The sequence below is a fragment of the Misgurnus anguillicaudatus genome, chromosome 22, assembly GCF_027580225.2.
Source record: "Misgurnus anguillicaudatus chromosome 22, ASM2758022v2, whole genome shotgun sequence".
Lineage (NCBI taxonomy): Eukaryota > Metazoa > Chordata > Actinopteri > Cypriniformes > Cobitidae > Misgurnus > Misgurnus anguillicaudatus.
This window is the reverse complement of record NC_073358.2, coordinates 53,494,812-53,517,883: the sequence shown is the minus strand read 5'-3', so window position 1 is coordinate 53,517,883 and position 23,072 is coordinate 53,494,812. Positions and strand designations below refer to the sequence as shown.

Sequence of the window (23,072 nt, the reverse complement as noted above, 5' to 3'; positions counted from 1 at the left end):
GTATTAAAAAGTAAATTCTTAATTTTACGCAAAATCCAATATGCGCCATGTTATTCTGTCATCTTTTCTCCCTTTTTTCCCAAAATGCAATAAACGCCACTCCTCCTTTTCTGCAGAATGCAATAAATCCACTCCACAGATTGCAGCGCACCAGTCACGCAATGTAAACAAACATGGCGGCGCGGTGAGTACACAGAGTCCTAGTTTTCCTCATCTACTTTGTACTTCGTGATCAACAAACAAACAAAAACAAAATAATACTTTAATAGCATTGATAAACCTGTGATGGTTTTCTGTGAAGGGAAAGAAACGTAAGCCACCAACATCTAATAATTTACGCAAGAGACACTCGGTAGACGGGTGCTTGTTTGCCCGGGCCGACAGCATTGACCTCAGGGGATCTTATGAAAAACTTTCCATTATTTTACTCGAAGTCAACGAAAATCGAGCAGGACCAAAACATTTCACAGCTGATCGCTGTGAAAAACGTTAAGCGACGACGTCAAGTAGGCTATAACCGCAGCAATGACAGTGTTCTTAATATGACAAAGTAAGTGTTTTGATTATGACATTAATGTTTATTTTTTTAATCAGTGTGTACAACTAGTCAACTAAATGAATATAACATGGCAAAGATGAATGCACATTTATATAGGCTATTGATTCAATAGATGTATAGCATTTTGAAAAAAAACTTGTCATGGATTTATTGCATTTTGTGGAAAAAATAATTCGTTTTTATAATAAATCTTTGAAAATCAAATTATGAATTTTTTTATGTTTTTATAACCTAAAGATGCTATGTGAAAGTTTGTAACAGAAAATAGTGGTTTTAATCTTGTCACTTTCTTGGTATAGAAAACACATTTTTACCGAAATTTGTCAAAATGGATTTATTGCGTTTTGGAACCAAACTCTTCATATATGCATACATGACTCTGTGTGTGCATTCGGTTTCTTAAAACGTTATTTTGCTACATCTTGATTTGTTTGTGAAAGTGTTTGTGTGTCAGGGCTGCTCAATTATGTGCAAAATCATAGTCAAAATTATTTAACACGATTACTCAAGTGATTTTAAAAGCATGCCTTTATTTAACCTACATGTGTTAAAGCAGTGGTGTCTTACAAATACACCTGTCCAGCAGCACGTGATTTATATTTTAATCACACAATCATTGTTTTAGCTTGATTATCTTGTTTTTGTAATAGTTTGAAATAAAAATTGAAATTAAAAATCAAAAACGATTAATTGCACAGCCGTATTGTATGCAGATTTGGTGTAGTGAATGAGACCCAATGTTTATTCAGTCTTTTATTGCTACCACACAGAATGTTTAGATTATTTCTGTGTGTAATGTGATGCTGGTGTCTTTATGTGAGTATTTTGATCTTTCACAGGAAAATATCACAGCGTCTATTGATGAACTGAGACGTGTGCCTGATAAAGAGACACAAATATAATGAGACTTAAAGAGATTCAAACTATATAATAAAGTTTAATTCTGTCAAGTGCAGATGTGTAATGAAATGCATTTTATTTTTGACAGTAAGTGATTTGAACCCTTGGCCCTTGAGTCAATCACCTGAGCTGTAGATGTTTACATGTGGCTCCAATAATTCATGATGTTAATAGTCAGTCTACCATAAACCTTCAGACCTGGTGAAAGTTATACTGTTTTATACATAATGAAATATATCATATCATATAGGAGCACAGCTACTTTTAAATGTCTGTCCAAAGAGAAAATAAGCTCAGATGCAGAGGCCTCCGTCAAAAATGATCTATAGATATTAACTGAATGCTCACGGCACATAATAGACCATCAAATACTTTTGCTCAAAATCTGCTTCATCTCGGCCTCGGGTCATTCAGAAATAGCGATTTGTTGGCAGAATGTCTCATAAAATATGCTCATTTACAGGAAAAGATGTCAGATGCTCCAAGAGTATTAACAGTCTGTGTGTTTCAGTTCAACGCTCTGTACTGTATTTATTTACTACACGGTGATGATGATGATGATGATGTAAATTCATCTTCTGTATTTGAGTTGTTCCTGAATGCTGAGTTGTTCATTGATTTATGTCACACAGAATATATATACAATATATATATTAATGTATAAATTCCTTCTAGTTCTGTGGCGAGTCAATGGAGGATTTTGTGTTGATATTTTAGCTTTTCTTAAACACTGAAATACACTAAACTCTTCTCACAACATATGAATATGATTTCCAAGTCTGGCATACATTAAAATACCTCAACAGATTATATTCACTCTTTACAATAGCATTACTTTAAATAATGAATATCAAAGAGGTGTCTCGGGTGATATTTCTGACAGTAAACTTCAGACCCAGTCAAGATGAATTTGTGAAATCTCAGTTAGGATAAATCAGGAATGACAGCTGTAGGAACGCTGCACGTCGAGTCACCTCGGTTTTTCCCGTCTCTTTCTGATGGACGTTTGCCGTAAGTGTGGATGAAAGCTAACAGACTTTGACAAGATCTATTTTAGTTTTTTTATCAAGAACCTGTTTAACCTGTTTATTTGCTATCATAAATGGAGTTTGACATGTTTGTTTTCAAACCGTCTTGACTGATCCTATAATTGTACATTTTTTTGTTCGCTCATCAACACCGCCACTCGTTCATAATCAACACAGATCTGACACTATACAATCACAGTGTTTATAAACTTCATCAATGAGCTGTTCTGGGAAAACTAATCTTCAATTTATATAAAGTGTCTTGCAAAAGTATTTAGGCCCATTCTCTCGTAGTATTAAAAAAGGGAAATATTTCTAGGTTAAGATATTTATATATTTGATGTGTGCACCCAGCCACTGAACTCTTGAATCTAAAATTTATATTACAGTATAATGTCAGATGATTTTGTCAGGGGTCTGAATATTTCTGCACTGTAAGTGGATAAGATTTCACTAAGCAGATTGTGAAGTTACTTACACTTGATATGTGTTGTGTAACAATCTGATGTAATTAAGTGTGCACACTAGCTGTGTTGTGCTGTGTATTGATCATTTATTTACATCCATCTGTAGATCAATACTGTGTGTGTGTGTGTGTGTATGCGTGTGCGTGCGCGCGTGTGTGTTTCTTCTGAAACAGAATTTTGTCTCTTTGCTTTACTGAGTAATTTCTGTGTTTCTGAAGCCCTCACTGAAACCATCAAAATGTCAGGTAATATTTTGTCTATAGTTTATTTTTGGGTATTGTTTGAGATGTGTTGTTAAGTGTGTAGTTAATGTTTCTGTGTCTGATCATGACACTGTGATTATATCAACATATTGTTAGACAGTTAAGATCTGTAATCTAGACATCAGGCTGTTGTCTGTATGTTTATTATGTTGTGATATTTTGTGCATTATTTAAAGCTGCTTTTGTACTTAACTCTTTCCCCGCCAGCGTAAACTTTTTTTGAAAACTTGCCAGCCAGTGCCAGCATTTCTTATGATTTTCACAAGAGTTTTTACTGGTTTGGGGTCAGTGGATGTTTCAGTGTTTTATAAGTTGGGTATTATACACCTAGTAGATAATTACGAAAATACAGATTGCCATAAAAACTCGTCAGGGAAGTGTCATTGGCAGGGAAAGAGTTTTCTCTTAACTCTTTTCTTGCCATTGACAAGTTAACTCATCAATAAGAAAGAACATTTCCCTGCCAATGAAGAGTTTTTACAGCAATCCATATTTCTGCTATTTCACATGGAGATATCAGAGAACAATTTAAGTGATTATTTCAATGTGTTCATTGGCACCTTTAATGTTGACTTGATAAGTTTTAGTCTTCCAGACGTTTTTTGCTCTAGATACAAACCAAAGCATTGTGAAATGGATCTGCTGGAGATCTGTGGTTCTGATGTAAATTAGGTGTTATATTTAGGATTGATTGAGTGTTGATGCCTCGTTGTCATCTGTGTGTCCAGTGTGAGGTGACTGCTGATGGAGAGATGAAAAAAAGCTGCTTCTCCTGCGGCTACTGCTGACCGACCTTCAGGTCAAAGCTATAATAAAAACGTTCTGGCCTCTATCACCACAGTATGAACCCTAAAGACCTCCTCTCTGTCTCTCTCTCTCTCTCTCTCTCTCTCTCTCTCTCTCTCTCTCTCTCTCTCTCTCTCTCTCTCTCTCTCTCTCTCTCTCTCTCTCTCACTCTCTCTCTCTCTCTCTCTCTCTCTCTCTCTCTCTCTCTCTCTCTCAGTATGTTGTATATTTAGTGCAGTTGTGTTTTTAATAGCTTAAGTGTATTTAATAATCCTCTGACAGCTCTTCTGGTTTTTATAATGTCAAAACTCTACACACACTAAATGATAATCAGGTCACTTACAACATTCCAAGGTAAAGTCCAGAGCGTCTTGAGGATGAGGTGTGTTAAGAGTGATTATACCACGGGTCTGTTGAATGCTGCATTCTGATTGGCTGAGAAATGTTCTATGGGTGTTGATTATTTTTCTGTAAACCGCACACCTAACTTTTCAAATGTCTTAAAAATAGGCACCAGAGCAATGTTTGTGGTAACCGTGGTATAAGCGGAATAATTGACTCCGGTCCTTTGAATTATTTGAAAATAATGCACACCTGCGGTGTAACGGCACTCCGCTTCGCGTCGTGCCGCATTACCACCTTGGTGTGCATTATTTTCTTATAATTCAATGGCCCGTCGTCAATTATTCCTTACTTGAATACTTAAATAACATTCAAGCGAAAAAACAACAACACCAGAGCCCTTCACATGTGTTTGAGAAATAAGAAGAACATGCAAAATGCATTTAGATGCTTTTACTGTCCGTGTTTTTCACAACAGGTTCATTCAGGTGAATGTTGAGAGAAACAAAGAGATTTTACATATTTGTGAAATTAATTTCACATCATAACAATGTGAGCAGAAACACTGTGAGGTGAAAATGACCAGCAGGGACGTGTGAAGCTTTAAATCTGAATGAAGTGATGACAGTGTGAGGTTTGGTGATGTTTATTTAAACCCTCGGAGAACGAGCGACTGGTTAATCAAACACGTATTAGGAGTATTTTTCAGGAAACAGTAGCCGCCGCAGTCTGTTCACTTCAAAGCACGCAGACACTTTTATCTTGAGAGAACCGGCAAATTGCGTTTGCAACATGTAATGTAACGGAAAAAGAAGCCAAATGACATATAATAATGTTTAATACGACTTTTCAATGAGCCATTTCTCCCTTTTGAAAATCCTGAATGCTCTTTATTCCTGAGGCCTTGAGGTATTACCGCGGTATCCTTTCATGTACCTGTAAACACAATGGCAGTCTCTCTCTTCACTGCATGGCACAGATGACGTGGGCTGTTGGGAAGAGGGAGTTACCGGCACAGTCATTTCTTCTGAATCAACATCATTAGTCGTGAAGGATCTGAGAAGCGAGTTCACCTCTATCAGTCTGCACGTTTACTGCGGCCCTTCGTTTCAAACGTCTAATGAGGGTCGTGCATGAGCAGCGCTTGTTTGAGGATTACTGGAGCGAGCCAACTTGTGTGTGTGTGTTGTTAGGCGTCACGTACAATGATGTTTATTTACTGTACAAGAGCCTTTTAAGTCTGACAAACACAATCAAACATGCAGGTGTAATCAGCTACACAAATACACAAACTCTTGAGGTTTCTCATCAGAAGGGTCTCTGTATGTAGACGTGGATGCTGACCCTTTAGTGTTGATGTATTCATAGAGTTTTTGAAGCTCATTTAAAAGATAAAATCAAATCGACTCAGATTGAGTGCCACAGGTCTTATCTGAACAGTGTTTTAAAGGAAAAGAAAAGAAACTCATCTATAAAGAGAGCAAGAATATTCAAATGGCAGTTTTGTTTTGTTCTTTAAAGGTGCAGTGTGTAATTTTTAGAAGGATCTCTTAACAGAAATGCAATATAATATACAAAACGATATTACCAGGGGTGTTTAAAAACCTTTTTTATAATGAACCGTTATGTGTTTATTACCTTAGAATGAGACGTTTTTATCTACATACACCGAGGGTCCCCTTATGTGGAAGTCGCCATTTTGTGCCGCCATGTTTCTACAGAAGCCCTTTACAGACAAACTTTTCCGACTAAGGTTTCTCCGACGATGACATGTTTTTCCGGTGGCTGCTTTCGTAGCTTCTCTATGCGCTTCAAAAGTGTGGGGTGAGCAGTGGACTGAGACATTGGTTGCAATTCGCAAGCTCACCACTAGATGGTGCCAAAATGTACACACTGCACCTTTAAATGTTCCAGTAGCGGTGCAGTAGGTCATGGGTTTGATTCCCAGGTACTGATATATGAATTGTGATGTACTGTAAGTCTTTTTGGATAAAAGCATCTGCCAAATGACTAAATGTAATGTAAATCTACAGATTGATTTAATGTGTTTTACTTTACTTTACTTTACTTTACTTTACTTTAGTTTTTCCAACCCTTTATGAATTTTGTATATACAGGTTAAAAAGCATCTGCTGTGTAAAATTAACAAAACTTCTTTGTGTTATCCGCACAACTGTTCTGAACTCCTATTTGAGCACTTTTTTGTAGCTTTGTGTTTCTTTCATTGTTGATTTGTCTGTGTTTAATGCATGTTAAGTTTATGTGTATTTTGTGTCTTCTGTAAACCCATTTAGACCATTCAAATAAAGTTGACGAGTTATTTTACAACTTTAAAAGTTTTTAAAGCATTAATTGGTTAATAAGGATGAGCATTAGCTTCACTGGTACTAAACAAACCATTAAACACAGCCCGAGTTATATAGTTTGTTCTTTTAAATTTGAACAGGCTTTATGCCCAGCCGCTCTACTTCCTGAACTCCAGCCAGCCTCTTGTTTCCTGTCTGCCATTATTGGACAAACTGATTAATCCAGGTGTGTCTAATTATTGTTGTGGTGACTACTGAGGTCAGGCACACCTGGATTAATCAGTTTGTCCAATAATGGCAGACAGGAAACAAGGAGCTGGCTGAAGTTCAGGAAGTAGTGCAGCTGGGCATAAAGGGTTGAGAATATTTTTATTAAAGCTGTTTGCTTGAGATGGATAGCTGTGTGAGTGGGAGCACAAACAAACAGGCGTGCACATTTTAACGCACCTCTCGCTTCTTTTACATCTGAGCGATGGGGCTTGTTAGATTCAAGCGCGTGATGCTTGATAGACCATCAACTTACAAACACACCTTGACAACTAAAAGAGAAAGTATTTATGGGCGCTGTGTTACGAAAGACTTGCTTTTAGACGTTTGATTTAAGACTTCTTATCAAATGATTCCCGATATACAGAGACAACTCTTTATATTCCTGTATTGTATCCTGTCTGGAATCAGCACGTGATCGTACAGCCGCAGATAAATGTGTACAGCTGATCTCATGATGAACCTGCTGCTGTGTGTGTGTGTGTGTGTGTGTGTGTGTGTGTGTGTGTGTGTGTGTGTGTGTGTGTGTGTGTGTGTGTGTGTGTGTGTGTGTGTGTGTGTGTGTGTGTGTCAAAGCATCATCCTCCATTAGTCTATCAGTCAATGTGAGTTCATGCTGCAGACAGACACTAAACGCTCTGCTGTTAGACAAATTAAAAGAGCTATTAGTAGCTGATAATGAGTCTGAGTTTAATTACAGTCACCTCTCGGAGTAACTTTACACCCTCGTTCACACCAGGAGCACACAGGCCAATGGGCTTCATCCATTAGTGATCACCTCAGACAGCTTTACATTTGCCAAACATTTCATCTTATACTTTTAGTTTCTTGTCAGGTGTTTGAATGAGTTCATTAAGATGAATTGAAAAATGAATTGCATGTGGTGGGTGAATGAATGTTTCTGCACTGTTCTCAGCTGTAGTAAATAGCACTACAAGTGCTTCACTGTCTCGTAATCATAGAGAAATTATTTTAAGTGCCATATAGCAGCTGTGTAAAACCATAAGTGCTGCTATATCACCCTGTATGGTTCTTATAGGTGCTATATCCACCTTAGTTTTGACATAAATTTGGGCGCCGCCATCTTCCAGCTCATTTGTGTAAGACTCCATGTGAGCCACTAAAGCTAATGGTAGTCGTATTGTGAGTGACACGAGTGTGTTGTTTTGACTGGCTAATTCATGTTTATTATGACATCCAGCATCATTTGTTAAACCATAATACACACACACACAAGAGCTGAATGTGCACCCATGACCTGTATCCACACATCATTCCATTTTCAAATCAATTCAATTCAATTTTATTTATATAGCGCTTTTCACAATTTGGTAATTGTATCAAAGCAGCTTTACATAATAGATGCAGTGAAAAGCACAGAAAATCGACAGATAGCACAACATAATAAACGATAGCACAAGCAGTTAAATTTGCTATGGCTATAAATCAACATTATAAGCAAACGTATTACTAATGTAACGTATAGAAGTTAAGCCCAAAAAGGCTGCCTCCCCGGGTTGAAAAACCCCCTAGGAGAAAAAAACCCCGGAATTTTAGCCAGGGAAGTAAAAAAAGTCATAGGAGGAAAAAACCCTTGGGAGTTATATATATATATATATATATACACATTGAAACGGTAGGAGATTAAGCGGAGATTAAGCGGGTTCTGCCGGTGGTCTTTGGTCAGGCATCAGATGGACATCACGTTGAAGAACAGCTAGTAGATCAGTTGTGTGCCGACTTTCACATGTATCGGAACTGGATCTGTTTGTCTCGTCCTCGGGATCAAGGACGAGACAGGGAGAGAGAAACAAAATCTTATTAGCGTAGGGGCCGTTCACATAGAAAACAAGTGTCACACAGTAATGTGGATTCCAGTAAAACCTTTCATAGAAACTGACAGTAAACAATGAATACAATAATATGGTACATTTTATTTATATAACGCTTTCCGCAATTGGTAATTGTTTCAAAGCAGCTTTACATTAATAGAAGCAGTGAAAAGCACAGAAAATAGACAGATAGCATATAATACACGATAGCATAAGCAGCTAACTTTGCTGCGGCTATGAATCAACATTATAAGCGAGCGTATTACTAATGTAACGTATAGAAGAGTGTGCTAAGTTGAGCCAAAGATGGCTGCCTGTCCGGGTTGAAAAACTCCCTAGGAGAAAAAAAGTCCTAGGAGGGAAAACCCTTGGGATATATGTATATATATATATATAAACGGATAAGGAAAATTAAGCGGGACATATATGTGAAATGTCACGTGACCAAGCCAGAAAACTTGAAGGTTGATCAGTTCTGGTTGCCAGTATGTGCTATTGTAGCATGTTATTGTTTCTTTTTTAGTATTATTATTTGTGTTATGCTCTTTTTTATTCTAATATCTGAATATATGTGAGAAGAAAATGCCTTTGTCAAAAGCTATAAAGTATAAAAAAGGCAGTAAATATTCTTTTACTTTAAGATGTAAACAAGCATATTCACTGGACATCAGTTATTCTCGTCTTTGGTAGCTCCTAAAGGCTTGATGTATGAAAACAGCACCACGTCAGCGTAGATCATACAGAACTTGAAGCGATCTACTGTGTTTAACAGAAATGCAGAAGTAAGTTGCACATATTGTTCAATAACAAGTAATTATGCTGATAAAAATATTCTGATTTAGCTGTTTTATTTATTCTGCTATTATATTTTTACAAAACATAGTAGAGAATATAAACGACATAAACTGCTTATTATAATAGTTCTTAATGTGTTTGCACATATTTGTGTTATGTTTTAAAAAAGCACATCATTTCCTAATTATCTGATCATATCTCTCTCTAGTGTAAAAGAAGCGATGTAATAATGTGATAATATATTGCATAAAAACAAAAGCAAAACTGCATAAATTTGATTGGTTAATATCTTTATTATTGTTTGTACTCGTTTTTAAATAACTCATAATGTGTTGAATAAAAAAGAAACAGAAATTCTTGGTCTTTTCATGTACAAACACTCGACTGACTTTCCCGCTGTACAGATACTGGTATGTCTCTGTGTTTTTATAGTTGTGCATCGAAGACCCGTCAACCCCGAGCGACAACATGAAATGATTGAATATATCTTTATATGATATATCAGGACACTTCTTTATTTCAGTCTCCCACTGCACTGGGTTGGCAGGTGTAGTAAATATTTACCATAACTGTTTTAATCATGTTTTATGCGTGCTGCCACTGCACTGTTTTCTAAGTCTTGCACGTCTTCTGCGTTCAGAAAAAGGTGAATATTCAATAGCACCCTATCATTCCCATATGATGACGTGCTTTTAGTGCTACAGTGTTTTTGTAGTGATAGTGAGGATGCTGTTTTGATGTTTTGTCACTCGTAAGTGTCTGTGTGAGTGAGATTGAATGAACTCGGCTGTAGTGAGGAGGAGGAGGACAGTTATCATGTAAACAACAGACACATATGAGACTGACCTGAAATACTGAACATTGATTGTTGATTGTTTTTAGTCATTCATGCAGATGTGTCCTATAAAACAATATCTCATTTATGGCTCTGATTTCTCTTTATATGCTGCTGTGCTGACTGTGTTCTTTATATAATATTGAGTAAAGAGCCGGCTGTACTGTATGAGCAATACTTCTCACATCAGCGCGGCTTCATCACAGTGCCTGCCGTTATTCTGACCTGGTCATGTGTTTGGACCTGAAGCACTGACTCCAGAACTGTTGATTATGGGTTGTCTCTGGCTTGGGGTGTTACCATGGCTACAGGGGAGGCCTGGAGCACTTGGTGATTTTTGGAGCCCCTCAGCTCTTCAAAGCACCAGCTGCCTAAGTGACAGAGAGCCGTAGTAAATTAGTCCCATTATTAGAAGAAAATGGTTGCGAGTGAGATAATTATTTGTGGCCACGAGACACAGGTGTTCACAAAAGTGTGACCCAGCAGCAGAATAAATGCCCTCTGTATCTGCCCCACCCCACCCATCCACAGCTTACTGCCCCTTCAGCTGCTCCAGGATCTCCTCTTCTTCTCTTTCTGTTGAAGTTGCTGGAGTTAATAGGCATTCTGGGATTAGCTGCATGTGCGTCTTTCTTCTCATTGGTTTAAGAGATGCTAATGACATGACCAAAATAACTAATCGAGTTAATCGAGTTCCTGTGTGAGGAATTAATCACATTATGGTCCAGAGTGGAACACACAATCTTATTAGTTGCATGATAACGGTAATTGAAAACATCGACAGAAGAAACCTCTGAAGATTGTTGATGTCATTTAACTCGGTTAGTCAAGTTGTTTTATTTGTGTCATTAATTGATGATTTTATTTGTGTTACAATGAAATCATTATTATGTGTTGTAGGATTGTGATCTTATTGCGGATGATGTTCTGACTTCTGCATTATGGCCGATTTGGCTGTTTTAATCCTTTTAACTAACAAGCAGTTCATTAATGACATCATCCTGCAGGAAGTGACATCATTTTGGTCATTTTAATTCGGTGAGGATGTGTGGGTTTACTTTAAAACAGTCCAGTGAATTAGATTCTGTCTGATAAAAGTAATAAAAGCATTTTTATGATGAATGTTTTTGTGACACATTGAGTTTTTCTGCCAACCCCCCCCCCCCACCTCCTCCCCTCTCCCAAACACAAAAGTGAATCTCCGCCTTTGAGGCAGCAAACATAATTTCACCTCCTTCACCCGTACGAGAGGTTTAAAGCTGTGTTTACAGTCAGACAGAAGAGCACATGATCTCATTTACTGCTGAATAACATCTTAATTCATGATTAGATGATAAACAACTCATTAACTAAACCAACCCCTCCATTTCCTCCTCCTCCTCTCTCTCTCTCTTTCTGTTTTTATCATGTGTGTTCATGGGACTCATGGCGAGGTTGATAACACACATCTCGCCTCACATATGTTTATGTGTCTAGTTGATGATTAATTGAAATCATTGTAATACTGTGGATAGAGTTGCATCTAATATTTTATAAGGTGACATGAAAAGACAGAAGTGACACGGTTGTCTGTTTTGTGTAAAACACTGTATTTATAAACAACACTGAATCGTTGAATTGATTATGAACATTTAACACTTGCTAAAACAAAGCATTGATCAGGATGTTCTGAACTTAAAGGAACAAGATCAACAATAACTTTGCTTCTTTTGTGATATTTTTTAATGCACAAACATGCTATAAGATTCAAGGTGAGTAATAGAAGACATTTATCAGTAAACTCCAGTGTTGACAACATTCATCTCCCCCCACACACAGAAATCATTAGGATCTCTTGAGTTGTTTACCGCACTGATTCTACCTTACTGTGTGTGTGTGTGTGTGTGTGTGTGTGTGTGTGTGTGTGTGTGTGTGTGTGTGTGTGTGTGTGTGTGTGTGTGTGTGTGTGTGTGTGTGTGTGTGTGTCTGGGGATCACACTGGTATAATTGGATGCACATGGGAGACACTGGGATCCAGTTAGTCAATACATGCGAGGAACTCCATAAATAAACGAGAGCTTCTGTGGGGCCACATCGCTGAAGATACTGTGTTTGTGTAATAATACAGCTTCATATTTGAATAAAACCTTCATTCAAATCATTTAATCATGTATTAGGAGGTGTTGTATGCTGAATAGTGTAAAAACAGCATAATTGTGAATATGTAAGAAATCATTTATGACAGGCCATTGAATTATTTGAAAATAATGCACACCCAAGGTGGTAATGCGGCACGATGTGGAAGTTGAGGTGTCAATTATTCATCTTATATCACAGTTATGACAGGCATGGCTCTGGTGGTTATTTTAAGACATTTGACAGGTCAGGTGTGCAGTTTATCAAAAAATAATTCACACCTGTGGAAGATTTAACATTCAACAGCCCTGTGGTATAACTGTGAATATTACTGTTTTTGACTCTATACTTAACATAAATGTGGGGATTTCAGCTTGGATGTTTTTTTACAAACCAGTTCCTGATAGGTCTTTCTTTATTTTATAAAAGTATTTTATTTAAACAAATAAAAAATCTGCTTGTGTTCATTTAACATAAATACAATTAGATTAAACTAAATATTTAATGATATTGACTGCCGATATTAAGATTTTATACATTAATTAACAAATGTAGTATTTATTGTATTGTCGTCAGCTTTAACTGAATGTTAAGGACAAACTTTGTTAATACTTCAGTCCACATGAATGCTCATTCAGAATGTTTAATGTTATTTTCAGTTCTTTTAATGTTTAAATGTGTACTCTTGTGTCAGTCATGATGGTGATGAATTGTGTGTGAATATAACCGCACACAGGCGCTGTTGTGTGTTTTTGTGGGCGCAGATCTCATTCCGGATCCGAACTCCGGCTCCGTGTTTTCCTGCCGTTTCTTCAGATCAATGAAACGCGTCGCAGACCTCGGCAGAGTCGCGTGTGCCCGCCGCGCGTCAGGACCGGAGGATGGAGAATCGCAGTGTTTAACGGCTCGTCGCGTTCCGTGGTTCATTCACAGTCGTCGTGATTCCCGATCATCTTCTCCGTTCACCGGGAGCGGATGAATGAATGATTGATTGATTGATTTATATCGGGATTTGTGATGCTATTGATAACGATGGGCTGCGTCACTGAAGATGTGAACAGACTTCACGCGCTTCTCGTGGGTTTCTGTCTTCTCACCTGCGTCTCCAAAATACACGGTGAGTGCGCGTTCACGACACACGATTGCGTTTGGTTTAAATCAATCTCATATTCCTCAGGTACATTTTGCACGTGCCGCTGCGCGTTGAGAGATGATTTAAAGTGTAAATCTGTACTGCAGGATCTGTCATACTGCTGCTGCTCACTGATTTTCACTACAAACAGCAGATGTGATTTTGTTGGGAGTTTGTGCGTTGCAGACAGCTTTAATGGGATTACTGGTTTAGTTTTAGCGCTGGTTGATGGTGAAAGTGACTTTCACACGGATCATGTAATTGTTTGACTGTCTGACTGTTGATGTATGAATATAGTATCATTAGAGACTCTTATGTAAAGATCTGCTGCGATAAAATGATTTAAATGATGATGGTTGTTAAATTATTTATATGACGATGGTGCTTTTTTGTGTGACTGCACACAACGGGTTAAATATTAGATTTGCGCATATAAATAAAAGATGAGAAATACAATGCGGCGATATTTAACAGTGTGTGATTTTAAAAGAAAAGGAAACACACGAAATATTGTTTAAAAGGAGGAATATCGTGTTCTGGATTTCTTTTTTTAGTGTCTTATAAAGTTTGATATTGAGTTTTGTCACGAACCCCTGCGCCACAGCACCAAGCTCTCTAAACTTGTGTTTTCTTTATAAAGTCCACCAGCTGTTTATTATTGAGATTTTTGGTTGAAAAGTAAAAGCCTGTGGATTCATCTCCTGCATTTACACACAAACACCAGAGGAGGCGCACGAGAGTCATCCACAGGTTTAACATTACAATCACTCTTAATATTATATAGAGTTTCAGTTTAATCAGGTGCTTTTATAACACACGAGTGATGTTTTGTGTTTGCACATTTAGTTTAAGATATAAGATGATCTGAATGATTGTTACATTTCAACAGAATTCCTCATATAATGACATATAATGATGTGAGGACTGATGTATGTAGATCAGACGACTGAGATGTTGTCCTGTGGAGCGTGGTAAAGTCAGCCAGGTTTAAACTGTGTTAGATGAAGAAGGTTGGAGCAGTTTGTTGATGTTTTCTGATTTCTGATTTACACTTGATTGTTAATTTATCACACCATCTCAATTGGAAACAGATGTGGCACTATCTCTGTTAGTCACCCACGAGACATGTAGGTTATTGAAGGTGAATGTTTGCCATATGGCTTCTTTAATAAATGTTTCTTCAGCACATGTAGTAACAAATATGTTTTATTGCTCATTGTTTAGATTGAAACATAGTGGAGGTGAAATCTCATCCTTCAAACCCATGAATAAAACTACACGAGAATAACCATGCTTTATTAAATGTGCTTCATCTGTATTTCACATCTCTGTTGTTGTTTATGATTTGTTTCTATTTAGTCTTTAACGTGTTAATAATTTGAGTCAAAGTTTGATGGTGTGCAGTTTATGGTAATATATTTATACACAGGAGTTATTGACCCTGCTTTATGATGATGATGTGTCATGTCTGGTGTGATTTTAGGCTACACAGAATTAGGAATAATAATAGAATTTGTACCCATAAGTGCATTAAACAGTGTGTCACTTACAACAACAGCATACTGATGAGCCGAGCAGAGATCCTCAGCATCAGTGTTGCTCTGCAGCAGCTGTCTGCACACGTCTGCTGCTTTTCTTATAATTGTTCTTTATCTCCGTTTCTCTCTCTCTGGATCTTATTCCACAGTTTTGTTCCCAGATCGATGATTGTTGCATTATTCCACACACCTGACTGAGTGACTCAATAGTTTGTGATTTTCACCTCCATCAGTGGTTGTGTATCAGCTGGGCATCTCACAGACTCATAATAACAAACACACATTACGGCTCGATTGGCCTTCAGCTTATTGCAGTTTTAATTATAACAGCCACAAAACAAGCGCAAAATGTTTTTCAGTATTAATTAGCGTTTAATAGTTTCTATATATACCGGCTTGGCAAACTGCTGTGTTTAACTTCTAGCGCGGTTTTCATTCAAAATCTAGTAATCTGTCTTTGTAGGCAGGTTTTTTGTGAGAGTATCAGCAGTTGACATCTATGAAACATTGTTTGTTCATCTGTCTTACATGATTGACACCTGTCACATTGTAAAATAACCAGTAGTTTTTTAATGAACATTGTGTTAACTACTGCTGCTTAAGTTCATGGTTTACAGTATTTATGTTGGTCATATTAGATATTTTAAAAAGAGAAATCAGCATCTCTTATTTGATTTGTGATTGTAAGGGTTAATGAAAATGTTTATATATATCTTTGCTCCTTTTAGATTTGAATACAATTCATTATTTGTTGTTCTTAAAGTCCATGTAAATTCAGTTAATTGTTTCTGCACACGTTATAAATGTTATAAATCTATTGCTGAAACACATCACAAAGACTTCTGTATGTAGTACTAAATTGTGTAGTCAACCGTTTTTCACCATTTCTATGTTCAGAATTATTTAGGCGGGGCTAAAATGGGGGCTCGATAATGCACTTGAGCACATAATCACGAGCATCCATTCAGGTTGTATCGGTATTTGAAGATAAAAGACATGACAGCTTTCCTGTGAGTGGGCGTGGTTTCAGCGCTGACAGTGGACACGCCCCCAGCGTTTGAGAGCCTCGCCAATTTTTAACAGTGCATCAGTTCTACGCAGACCGCAAGCGCTGTGATTGGTTCACTAGAATCTCTCCGCCAGGTAAAAAAACTGCATCATAGGTATTTACATTTGTGACTGTGAGAACAAAGATGGGCAAAGTTGAGGAGTGATTTAAAGGACAAGTTGGGTATTTTACACTTAAACTCCTGTTTTCAGATTGTTTGATATGCGGCTGCTCAGAGAATTTTGGGGTGTTTGTGCTTCACCTCCCACCTCCAGAATGGGCCCATAGGTGCACTGGAACAATCCCTCCCAAAATGCATTCAACTTTCATTTACAAAGACGTGAAACTCACCGAGTGGTCAGGGGTGTTCACTGGTATGCTCACACAAAAATAGCTGCAAAAGATGCTTTCCAACAGCTCTTTTAGCAGTCGTTGTTAACTTGTGGAGCTATTTGTCCAACCGCATCACACCCGTACATTCTTCCATTAAGAGCTTGAATAATAGACACTCCAGCCCAGGTGGTGGCGATAATCTGCCATTGCCAATTGCAAGAATAGAAACAAAGTTTCAGTCAAAATAGAACAGTCAAAATCGTTTTATTTCATCATAAACAATCTGAAAAAAGGGCTTTAAGTGTAAAACACCGAACTTGTCCTTTAAAGGAAAATTCAATTTTCTTAAAAGAAAAATCCAGATAATTTACTCACCACCATGTCATCCAAAATGTTGATGTCTTTCTTTGTTCAGTCGAGAAGAAATTATGTTTTTGAGGAAAACATTGCAGGACTTTAATGGACACCAACAATTAACACTTAACTCAACACTTAACAGTTGTTTAAACAGAGTTTCAAAGGACTATAAAAGATCTCAAACGAGGCATAAGGGTCTTATCTAGCGAAACGATTGTCATTTTTGACAAGAAAAATTTTTTTTTTAACACTTTTAAACCACAACTTCTCGTCTAAGTCCGGTCCAGTGTGACCTAACGTAAATGCGTAGTGACGTAGGGAGGTCACGTGTTACATATATAAAACGCACATTTGCGGACCATTTTAAACAATAAACTGACACAAAGACATTAGTATCAGTTGACATACAACAACGTCGGAACGGTCCTCTTTCAACACACTTGTAAACACTGGGGCGGAGTTTCGCGTTCGTCTTCTGTGACCTCTTGATGTCATGACGTATTGCGTGGGGTCACGCTGACGCATCACGACCGGATCTAGACGAGAAGTTGTGGTTTAAAAGTGGATATTTGTTATTTTTCTTGTTAAAAATGTCAATCGTTTTGCTAGATAAGACCCTTATGTCTCGTTTGGGATTGTTTATAGTCCTTTGATACTCTGTTGAAAAAAACTGTTACGTATTGAGTTATGTGTTAATTGTTGGTGTCTATTAAAGTCCATTAAAATGAGAAAAATCCTGCAATGTTATTCTCAAAACACATAATTTCTTCTCGACTAAACAAAGAAAGACATCAACATTTTGAATGACATGGTGGTGAGAAAATTATCTGGATTTTTCTTTTAAGCAAATGGAATTTTCCTTTAACTTAAATTGCAACAAAAGTCGCTGTTTATTTACTTCCATCACTGCTGGTCTTTCAAAATCATACTCAACAATTTACTGTTTCTCCTTCATTTGTGTTTTAAACTGACCAAGCTGCTTCTTCATTGACGGCCGTGCTGCTACTGTGGTTACAAGCGAGGTTACTGCCTACCAGTCTGCATGTGTGTGTGTGCACTTCGACGCGGATGACGATGCAGAAGTATATATTTAAATCGTCGCGTATCCTACACCGTCGCGGCTAAACTGTAGGACGTACGCACAACTATAATAAGAAATTTATTGATGAATGCATTTAGCTGAAAGTGCATTTAGAAAGTATTAAGGGCTTATTATATTTGCTCATAGGGCCTACGCTTTAGCCTCAACACTGTAGGCTATGTGTCGGTTTTCATTTATACTTCTGTGTTGTTGTTTGCGTCAATGTGCACTTACACATGCGGATCGCTAGTAGGCAATGTCCACACAGTGCATGTCATGGTGTATAAAGAATATCAAAGCAAAGCCAAAGAAGAAGCAGACACGTGACGGAGGTGAATATACAGCTTGAGTTATATATCACTCCTCAACTTGGCCCATCTAAAGGGGATGCAGACACTTTCTGAATGTATCTGAATGTATATTAAAGACAAAACAGAGCAGTATTTTTCAGTGTGTTCTGATCTAGATGTACAGTCGGTGCATGAATGAGAGATTGTTGAGCGGTTGATTCTGGTGTTGTTTGTTGACTCAGTGTAACGCTGTTTTTAGTGTAATTGTGATGGTGCTGCATGTGCTGTCTATTGGCTGTAAATGTGCATCACTAATCTTTATAAGTGCTCATAAATTCAGTAGCTGCTGTACTTCACTAAGAGGTGAAGAAGCTGTTCTGCAGCCAGTGGCTATAAATACAAGTTTTACTCTATAATGTAATGAGGAAGAATAGCTGATCCAGGGTCAGCAATGCAGCATGGCCTCAATCAACATGTCAAGCGTTTTATGGTGGTTATGTCCTTTTGTTTGTCCCGAGAGGATGTCGCAGTGGTGGTTTTCATTATATTATTTGAATGTTTATTGCGATATGTCTTTGATGTGATGATGGTGTTGCTCACATTTTGCAGGGATATTCAGAACGGACTCAAAGCATATCAGGGAAACTGTCAGAAATAGTGTTAAAGATAAAAGCATAATGTTTTGTTACATAACTGCTAATGCAGCTTGAAGTTTGTCAAAACACGCTGTAGGGGGCCGATTAACGTCATCCAATAGAGAACATCATATGTGACAGGACCATAGCTTCTGCTCCTTACTTCAAATGACTTCATTTAACATCAGCTCTATTAAGTGCCTGAGGATCGTGCTGTTTAATTGAGACCGACAGAGAAAGCTTTGTTCATTTGTGGAGATGAGAGTGAACTGAGAAGACGGTTTTCTCTGAAGTTGTGTTAGTTTGACTCCGTCTGAAGGTTAATTAAAGTGCTAACAGTCATATGGGTTATGTTTAACTCTTCCCCCCCAGCGGTTTTTCAAAAAGTTGCCAGCCAGCGCCAGCATTTTTTATGATTTTAATGCCATCCAGAAATTGTTCTTCTTTAAAGGTATTGCAGAGGATTTTCTTTTTCTGGGTGGATCATCAAGACTATTGGTCCTCCTAGTTGTCAACCAGGAGTGTTGCGCAATTGCATTTTTTTTAAAAAGTGGAGAAAGGGGGTTATTTTCTAAAATTTGAGAAAATCCCCCGCTAATATATAAACATGTAATATATCAAATGAAAGAACAGTCCCTCTGCTTTCAAACAAAAAAAATTTAATCCTACCTTCATTTGTTCTTTTTTATCAATTTTGAGCAAAAAGCTGAGATAATTGCGGTTTTGTGAAGGACTTTTGATAGAGATCAGATTTAGAGCGATCCTCAAAACATACACGTAGTTTGAACTGTTTGCCCTAAGGGAATACTTCTGGGTTTTATAAGTTGGTTAAGAGCACCACTTGGTGGATAATAGCGGAAATACGGATTGCAGGAAAAACTCATCATAGGCAAGGAAGCGTTAAATGGGTTATAAATCGCTGACCAGTTCTAGTGATATCAAATATGAATGAATTTTTTTTACAAAACATTTTTATATGTATTGTATGTGTTCCTATATCTCAGTTGGTAGAGCTTTGTGATAGCAGGGCAAAAGATCATGAGAAACACAAGATGCACTATAAATGTAGCTGTAGCTTTTAAAATACTGTTAGTACTGATGGTAGAAACATACATAAAAACAAAACATAATGAAATATAAAGAATACAGAGTTATTGCATTTTTTTCACCTTAATAATTCAGAAATAGTTTCAGGTTAAGTGTTGTCGGTTTGGTGGTTTAATGGATATAAATGTAAATAATTTTTGTAATGGTAAATTTTCCAGATGTTTTTGTCTATGTTTAAGTCAGGGAAAATCAGATTACGGTATACGTGGTGATTTCAATCAAGTTTTATGTAGCAGTATGATGAAGTTACTGAACACAGAGGTGTAGATTCAGTTTTAACATTAGTTTAGATGTTTTCATTAATCACTGAGTAAATATTAACAAATTAACTACCGAATCTGTTCTTCTGCTGACCACGCCAGGGCATTTTTAACACTGCAGTGTTAATTTTCAGTTTTTTTATTTTTTGATAAAGTCCTGCAGTTGGTGTCTTCAGGGCTCGAAATTGCGACCATTTTGGTCGCATATGCGACCGAAATTTAATCTGTGCGACTTTAAAATGTATTTAGGAGCATTTGTGCGACTGCCCATTTTGTTGTGACGCGAGTTGATTGTGACCCAGCCTTCTATATTAGGGTCACTTTTGTAATGTCACAATTAATCAGTGTTTTACGTGTTTGCTAGATTTTCTATGTAATCTTAATCATGTTACCTGTAATTGTTAAATTATTATTGCTGCTATACTATTTCAACAGCATTTGGGTATTAATTTAGGAATTTATGCAGCAAAAAATAAAATAAAATAGAAGACCAACTTTTAAATGCTGGCCATAGGATGTGTAAAGCCCGGTGGTGGTGTTTTATTTTTAATAAAATAAATCTATTAACATTAACATTGTAGTTGTGGTGCTTTTTAATTTTTGGATGGATGCGCCTAAATTTTTGCTGGTGCTCCTAACTCTTTAAAGTTGGGAGCACCAGTGCTACCAAATAAAAAAGTTAATTTTGAGCCCTGCACTGTCTTAGTTGAGATGTTGAGATGTTAGCAAAAATTCTTCCTGATTTTAGACAAACTCCATCTGCACAGACAGTTCTTCATATAAATGATCTCTGATCTGTAGCCCATCTGATCTGTGTGACAGTTTCTGACTATAATGCTCTTCTTGTGATGTGTATTGTAAAGGTAATAAAGGTTCATTGAAGATACATGCGTTTGTGTCGACACTCAGTGACTTATAATAATAATAACTCATGACATGTTAAAGACATACAGCCTGATTGTGGTTCAGTAGCCAGCGGTGAGAACTGTGTGATCACTTCAGCTGCTGCTAAAATACATAACAGCACAATTCAAGCTTTAATTATTCAATCTAACAGGATTATTGCCATTTAACCACACAAAAAATAAAATCTTAAAATAATGATAGATTATACAGTATTTAAACACACAATGTGATATTTTTACAGAAGAGTTGACTAACTCTTTAGAACCTGAAGGAAAAATGCATAATTTTCACACAGTTTGGTTTTTTTTTGACTGTCAACGTCTAATACAATGTGCTAGCATCAAATGTAAGGTGTTTTCAGAAAACTAATGGCTTACAATAAATAACAATTGTTGATGTGTGTTGTGAGTTTGTAAATAGATTTTAAATAGACAAAAATTAAAAACTGAAATTAAGGTTAAATCTCAAATCAGATTCACTTTTTTATTTGACCTTTCCACAAAAATGGCGGCAATTTGCAGACAGAAAGCAAGAAATGACCTTAATAAACCCTATATTGTCAAAACGAGTTTTTTTGTCTAGGTTCAGGAGAAATTAGTCTTTTTTTAAAAGCACAAATCGGTTGAAGAGTTAGAGGTTTAATAGGGTTACATAACAGTATTGATCAAATCATATTTTTTTACATTCATATTTCGATTCTTTACTGTGGTGGTGGTTGGTGGGTGTTAATGTTCACTAGTGTTTGCACTTTAAGTCAAACTAGTTTTTAATACAGAGATGTTAAAAGAACATTTTAGTTCCTGTTCATGGTGTCTCAAAATAGCCCAGATAGGTAGGCACTAAGATTATCTTAAGAAGTACAAAAGAAAACTTTTTAGTACATTAAATTAGTGTGTGAAATAGAGCACTAAGTACATTATGGAAGCGTTCCTATTATTCACCTGCAGGGCTCGACATTAAGGCTTGTCCGGGACAAGTGGATTTTTTGTAGGACAAGTGTCAGAAAAAATTAGTTATCCGACTGGACAAGTTAAATTTCAAACAATGTTACTTCACGTTATGTGCCGCTAACGACAGAGCAGAACACGCAGCGCAAACACCGAGCGGAATATTGAACAGAGAGCGCGGCGTGCCGACACACACACACAGTCACAAACACACGTTTACATGTTACTGTTATTGTTACTAAACAAGCTGGGTGCACATTAAACCTGATCAACGAACATGGAGGGGCGGGAGTCGCGGAATGGCGTGGTGTGTGATGTTTCTTCAGGCTCCGGCGTAAATATAACTGACAGGCACTTCAACTGCGTTTTCATCACTGTGTGTCAAAAAAGCTGATTTAAGTCTGTATTTTTTCTCTTCTAAAGTTCGGTAAAAACACATAATGGGCTTAAAATCTTGGTTAAGAATCTGTTTTATGATGAGAATCTCTCTTTCAGCGCGCCTGTGTGTGTGTGCGTCACGCGAATCTGACAGAGTTCGTCACTGTACATTAAAAATCCCACACGAACATTACAGCGTAAATGCTAGGTTTAAGATTGATTTTATATATATAACAGATAATCTACATTTATCCTAATAAGTTTTTTAAAGCATGGTAATGTTTTAATGTTTTGCTTTAGTGTTTTAATGTCAGACAATTATTGAAATGTGGGAAAAATGAAGAGAAATGCAGCAGATATAGCATCCTTCTTCAGAAAGAGTAACAAGAAGCAGCCAAATAAATCTATCTTAGTAAAATACATTTCAGTGGCCTACAAAATTCACATGATTTTGTGGTCTCTATAGTTTTTCAGCAATGGGAGATATAAATTCTGGTTTCAAACTAAATTTCAAAAGTTTTATTTGATTAAATAGTTTAAAAAAACATGAGGTTGAATTATGACT

The 23,072-nt window shown here is 37.0% G+C and overlaps 1 protein-coding gene across 5 annotated transcripts in view; it reads left to right on the top strand.

Moving 5' to 3' along the window:
- dcc (DCC netrin 1 receptor) overlaps positions 1 to 23,072 on the top strand; it is a 252,392-nt gene that overhangs the window by 10,716 nt on the left and 218,604 nt on the right. Inside the window, exon 1 of one of the 5 annotated variants that reach the window (XM_055198056.2) lies at positions 13,238 to 13,612. The exons of the other annotated variants lie outside the window; for them this stretch is intronic. Within the exon in view, the coding sequence (XP_055054031.2) occupies positions 13,513 to 13,612 (100 nt within the window). The 5' untranslated portion in view covers positions 13,238 to 13,512. Of the gene's footprint in view, positions 1 to 13,237; positions 13,613 to 23,072 lie in introns of those variants that run through there. 5 annotated transcript variants of the gene reach the window in all.